The sequence below is a fragment of the Cucurbita pepo genome, unplaced genomic scaffold, assembly GCF_002806865.2.
Source record: "Cucurbita pepo subsp. pepo cultivar mu-cu-16 unplaced genomic scaffold, ASM280686v2 Cp4.1_scaffold000235, whole genome shotgun sequence".
Taxonomy (NCBI): Eukaryota; Viridiplantae; Streptophyta; class Magnoliopsida; order Cucurbitales; family Cucurbitaceae; genus Cucurbita; species Cucurbita pepo.
In genome coordinates this window covers 101427-107294 of record NW_019646489.1, presented here as the reverse complement: position 1 = coordinate 107294, position 5868 = coordinate 101427, and the positions used below count along the sequence as shown (strand labels likewise).

Genomic DNA, 5868 nt, shown 5'->3' with positions numbered 1-5868 from the left:
AAAACTTTTGAACATATATGCAAATATAGAAAATTTAGATTAAGTACGACATCGTTTGAAAACATATCACAAACTGAAGACACACACGACACACACAAAAGAACATGACACTAGTAGTCCATGAAATCAAGAAATACAAACTAAACATAAAAGTTTTGTAAGTAAAACATATCAATAGGTCACATGACACGATCTAGCCCAAAACTCCATAGACCCTAGCTCGTGTGCGTCTCCACCTCGAACGCTTCATCAAGCCTCATCTGGAAGAAAATTCAGAGTAGCAGGGATGAGTATCTAAAATATACGCAGTAAGTAGCTTCCTAGTAGTTCATAGTTTATTACCGAGTTTTGCTAATCTTTGTTAGTTCATTCGGTGTCTTATCTCATTAGGGGGTTTGGTTCCCAAAATAGGCATTTCCTAGGCTACACCCTAAGTTTACTCATTCTATTTTTTGGTTTTCGATCCCATCTGTACCTCCAGCCCTCTGAGTATTCTTAGGTTCTCTAGGTCTCCTAGTTAGTCGTTTCTACTACTCTCTCATCATCATCATATCTCAGAGTCCTCGAGATGCAACCTCGATAGAGATCTCACAAGGATCAAGCATGTTAAGGTTTGACCAACTCTAAAGTGCAACTGTGCGCTCTACCACTCACGACGGGTTCACTAAAAGAAACCTAACTGGAAAACTTCCTTGAGGGGACTAATGGTCCTCACAGGGCACAAATCATATATCATAAAATATCATATGTCAGTTCTATGGTTATTCGGATCCCTGACAATCGAGTCAGGTTTACGGTGAGGGGTTAGTTGGCGAATCCCTATCGTCCTCGTATAACCACATAAATCACATGCATGAACTATAATCATAACCAACTCATAAGGTACAACTGTGGACCTCTACTGCTTGTGGCAAGCTCACTACAGGAAGCTAACAGGGAAACTTCGCAATAGTCCCCACATGATACAATCATAAATCGTAAACTATCATAAGCGAGTTCTATAGTTATTCGGACCTCTGACAATCGAGTCAAGTTCACAATTAGAAGTTAGTTGACGAACCCCTAACTGTCTTCGTATAACCGCATATATCATAAACATATGAAATAGAGACATAGCATATCGACCTAGTTATGAATTTTAGCTCATAAGACAATGCATACGCGTTTTAGTAGACATACATAATCACATTCAACATGTGTCATCTCAACTCATTCTATGCTCAAATTCCTAGGATATGTTCTTATATCATACTTTCTTGCATATTAAGAGCTTAGTTACATCCAAGGTTCGGATGTGCCACTTACCTGAAAAGTGTGTCACTTTTTGTTCCGATTTATGTCTCTAGAGGGTTTCAAAAGTTACCGAACTCCCCCAATAAGTCCTACATTGGTGAAAAATACCGTGTCAAAATCAGAGTTAAAACCGGTGAATTACTCAAAAGCCCAAGTTGCGCGCGCCGCCTTGAGCCATGCGAGAGTTACATGCTTTTGAATGGAGGAAAAAAAAAAAAAAAAAAAAACTCTCGTTACCTTGTTATTTAGAGAAAAAAAACTCTCGTTACCTTGTTATTTAGAGAAAATTTTGTTTCTTGTCAAACAAGTTTGACATCGATAGTTCGTTAGCCAAATACCATGAACAGTGAATTTCGTTGGAGGTGGCCTAAGTTGAACCACTCGAAAGCATTGAAATTGAGCATTTACAAACAAGATCAAAGTAGAAGGAAGGAGAACACGAATAGATGAATATTAGCCAAGGATAGAAAGAGTTAAAAGATAGGAAGAATAATGAAAATGATGTATATAAAAGATTGAAATTTGGAAGATGAAATGGCAATATTTATAGAAAAAATTTATTCAATCAGTTCAAACTTTACTTAAAAGATGAGTCAAGCATGTTATGTGTGGTGTGCCCAATATGTCATACTTAAAATTCTTCAAGCAACTTATGTGTGGTGTGCCCTTCTTTCTTTTCTTCCCTAACGTGTTTTCTTTTTTGACGTTTTTTTCGCATACCAAAATGCATTATCGAGAAGTATGTTCCCGACATAAAATCGATCATTGGCAGTAGTAATGGTAAAACCCTGTTTAGAACAAGCTGGCGTTGGGAGAAGATGCTTGTTTTCCCCACGACTAATGTTGTTGTTGGAAAAATGTGTTTGATTTTCGTTAATATATGCCTTTTTCAAAGGGTATTATAAAACGCTTTATTGGTTAATATTCATACATACGTACGTGTGATATCCATGAGGCAGTTGAGGATAGGGAATCATTTCCCATCCCACGAAATTCTCCATATATATATATAATCAAAATGCATCCGTGTTAAATGGACATTTCTAATGTGTATATTAGGTTACAATATCATCACTAGCCCAATAAAGTCAAGCCCAATAATAATATGAATCTTTCGTGTATGAGCCCATTATATATTTATTTTCGAGCCGATTATATATTTATTTTAGGAAAATGATTTAGGTATTCTAGAAATAAAGATAGCACGATATGTTAAGGAAAAATTTGAGAAATTTTAGGAATAAATTGTCTTGCCTCTACTATGAAGACCCATCCACCCTAGGTTTTCAATATTATTATACATCGTGTCTTATAATGTCTTCTCGATTGGTAGAGTGTACGAGTGTTTCCACAAAAAGTTGTGTTCAATAATCGATTATCAGATAGATTGGTAGGAAATATGGTCAAGTCAGTCCCCAAGGCAGAAGAATATTATATATATATACATATATATTATATATAAATATTAACCACATATATACATAACTAGTGGTAGGTCATTAGTGATAGATGGTATATTTGATGAAGTTTGTGTCTAAACACCAGTCTGATATGTTAATTTAGAAGACTGAAATTTTTCTATTTATTTTGTTAAAAATGAGTACTTTAATGTGTACTAGTTCTACTAGGGTTGTCCATTAACATGCACGATCACTCATTGCCCCCGATCGTTGCAAGGTCAATTCTTGCAACTATATAAAGTAATTCTAGTTAGGAGTGTTTCAACGATCCTAAATTTTTATTTACTTAGAGTCACTACTAACGTCTCATCCTAAGCTCATATGTGGAATATAACTCTTAAAACGACGTTAGTTATAACATAAATTTCGAAGAATACTTAAAATAACATCATGGTATTATGTGTTTCTATACAAAATTTTGATATGGATCTGATAGATTGAAACAAACAAGATAAGCAAACAAACAAAAGAACAACGACCCTTGCTACTCATTGGGTTGGTTCGCGAACCTAAGACATGAATTTGTAGATTTAAACTTATCTAAACTTGAAAATTCATATGTGATTCTCTTTCATCTTGCAAATCGAAGTCAAAATAACAAGTACCATACACGGATGGAAGCCCTTTTATCGGAAGAACATTGGTCATATGAGTTTTAATATTGTAATAAATCACTTGTCCTTTGTTGGCATCCATTAAAAGTTCATCCGAATTCACAAACAACCATGGCTTCTGGACTCCAAAAGTAGGACCAATTGTCAATAGTTTTGACCATGAAACGACATCTTTCTCCATCTTCCAAATGTCAAAGGTTTTTCCATTCCCTGTTACTGGATAGTGAAATATAACAATTGATCCATTCAAAATCCCCGTACTTATATACTTCTCATCCTCCTCGGCTACATTGTCCGGTATTGAAATTTCGCCAAAAACTTCTTCGCTCATGTCGAACGTGTGTATAATATTAGTTCCTCCTTTTTTGAATGCCCACCAATAATATGTTCCTTCATGACGCATCTCAGAAGGAAATGACCCCGATACAATCCCACAAATAGGAGATTCAATTTCCCTCCATCTTTCTTTCCTCAAATCGTAAATTTCCACTCTATATGTGAAATCAGTTTCTCCGTATTTGTTCCCAAATTCTACAACCCTAACCACTTTGAAATCTCTAGACTTGGAATCGTATCCGAATCCAACCGCATTTGTGGTTGAATAATCAATGTCATAGACATCTCCAAAATGAAGAATCGATAACGGGAGCTTACGAAACTTTTCGGTCGTCATATTAAAGAGGAAAATAACCCTATCGTTGGAAAGACAAAACAAGCCATGTGAATGCCCACAAATATTAAAACACGCACAATCTCTTAATGGACTATGGAGATCGCGAATGGACATAGATCGACCAGGAGTGAGGGAAAACTTGAGGATGGAGGGTATATACGTAAAGTTTTCAGAATTGACCATCACCTTTCGCTCCATAAGAATACATTTATCTTGAAACGAAAAATTTGTAGGATCGTTGATTAGAGAGTACCAAAATTTGCACACCGACTTTGATTAGAATAATGACTCTGACGGAAGTCTCGATAGAATTTCGATCAACAATATCGTGGAGAGATCTTTTAGAGTCGCCATTGAAATTTTATTTGATGATCTCTTCATTGTTAGATAAGGAAGAGGTGAATGCAAGAATGGACGCGGTGTCATTTTCTTTTTTAGTCTTTTTTTTGCAAACAAAATAATAATTAAATAAAAAAACAAATTTTCCAAAATTAGATAATTTTTAATACTAAAATAATAGATTTTTAATACTAAAATAATAATAATAACAATAATGAAGAATCATAAAGTTACCAAAATTAAAAGAAAAATACACTTTTAATACTAAAATAACAATAAAAATTAATAAACTTTCCAAATTTTGATTTTTTTTTTTTTTAATTTCTTCTCATACATTATTATTTTCCAAGGAATAATAATACATTGTTAATATTAAAGTAATAATAATAAACTTTAAAAAAATTAAAAAGAAAATAGAAAGACAAAAGATAGAAACCTAATTTTTTTTTTTTATTTTTTTTTTTTTATTTTTTGTGTTTTTTTCCATGCTTTTTTTTGCTAATAGTTATTTGATTTTCTCGACCTTCAATTCTATTAAGCGAACAAGATCTCTTAAAATTCAAATTCTAAAAAATTTCAAAGCAATAGAAGTTACAAAATCAATCAATATGAGCTTATAGGGTAATATGTGAGATCCTATTTAGGTTGGGAGGAGAACGAATTATTTTTTTATAAGGGTTTGTAAACCTCTCCGAAACAGACGCATTTTAAAAACCTTGAGCGGAAGACCGAAAGTTAAAGCACAAAAAGTACAATATCTGCTAGCGGTAGACTTGGGCCGTTACAAATGGTATTAGAGTCATACACCAAGCAATGTGCCAGCGAGGAGGCTGAGCCCCGAAGGGGAGTTGATACGAGGTAGTGTGCCAACAAGGACGCCGAGTCCCAAAGGGGGAGTGGATGTGAATTGTGTTAGAATCGCACACACTTGATCTAAACGAACACAAAGAACAGGACAGAGAAAATGGAAGGAAACACAAAGAACAGGACAAAATGGAAGGAGAATATTGGCTAAAGAATTTGTATTGATGAATACAAGTATGAGAGAATACAGAAGTTACATCTCTGCAAGGGGATATATATAAATATGGTTTAGCTTATTTGCTCCACCAAATATAATCTCTACTATATATATACTATAAACCATATATAATATCTATCATATATAACTATCTACCATTTACCGGATATAGCTTTTTACTATACATAACTATTTACTATTTATGATAATTTATTTTATATGTCATTTACCAAATATAGCTTTAATATGTATAGCCGTTCATTAAGCTATAAATAACAGCAAACTCCATAACCTAACAAATTGGAGTCTCACATCGATTGAAGCTAGGTCCTAAAGGAGGTGGATTGTGAGATCCAACATCGGTTGGCTTTGTATTCTTTATTATAAGGGTGTGAAACCTCTCACTAGTAGGCGTTTTAAAAACCTTGAGATGAATGAAGTCTGGACCCTAAAGGGGTGGATTGTGAG

The 5868-nt window shown here is 34.2% G+C and overlaps 1 protein-coding gene across 1 annotated transcript; it reads right to left on the bottom strand.

The window, feature by feature from the left end:
• Positions 1-3293: 3293 nt before the first annotated feature.
• Positions 3294-4040, bottom strand: LOC111784563 (F-box protein CPR1-like). The gene has a single exon (XM_023665227.1). The coding sequence runs from the start codon at positions 4038-4040 to the stop codon at positions 3294-3296; it is 747 nt and encodes a 248-aa protein (XP_023520995.1).
• Positions 4041-5868: the final 1828 nt, after the last annotated feature.

Coding starts and splice junctions, on each gene's coding strand:
- LOC111784563 (XM_023665227.1), bottom strand. CDS start 4,040: ATGACGACCGAAAAGTTTCGTAAGCTCCCGTTATCGATTCTTCATTTT.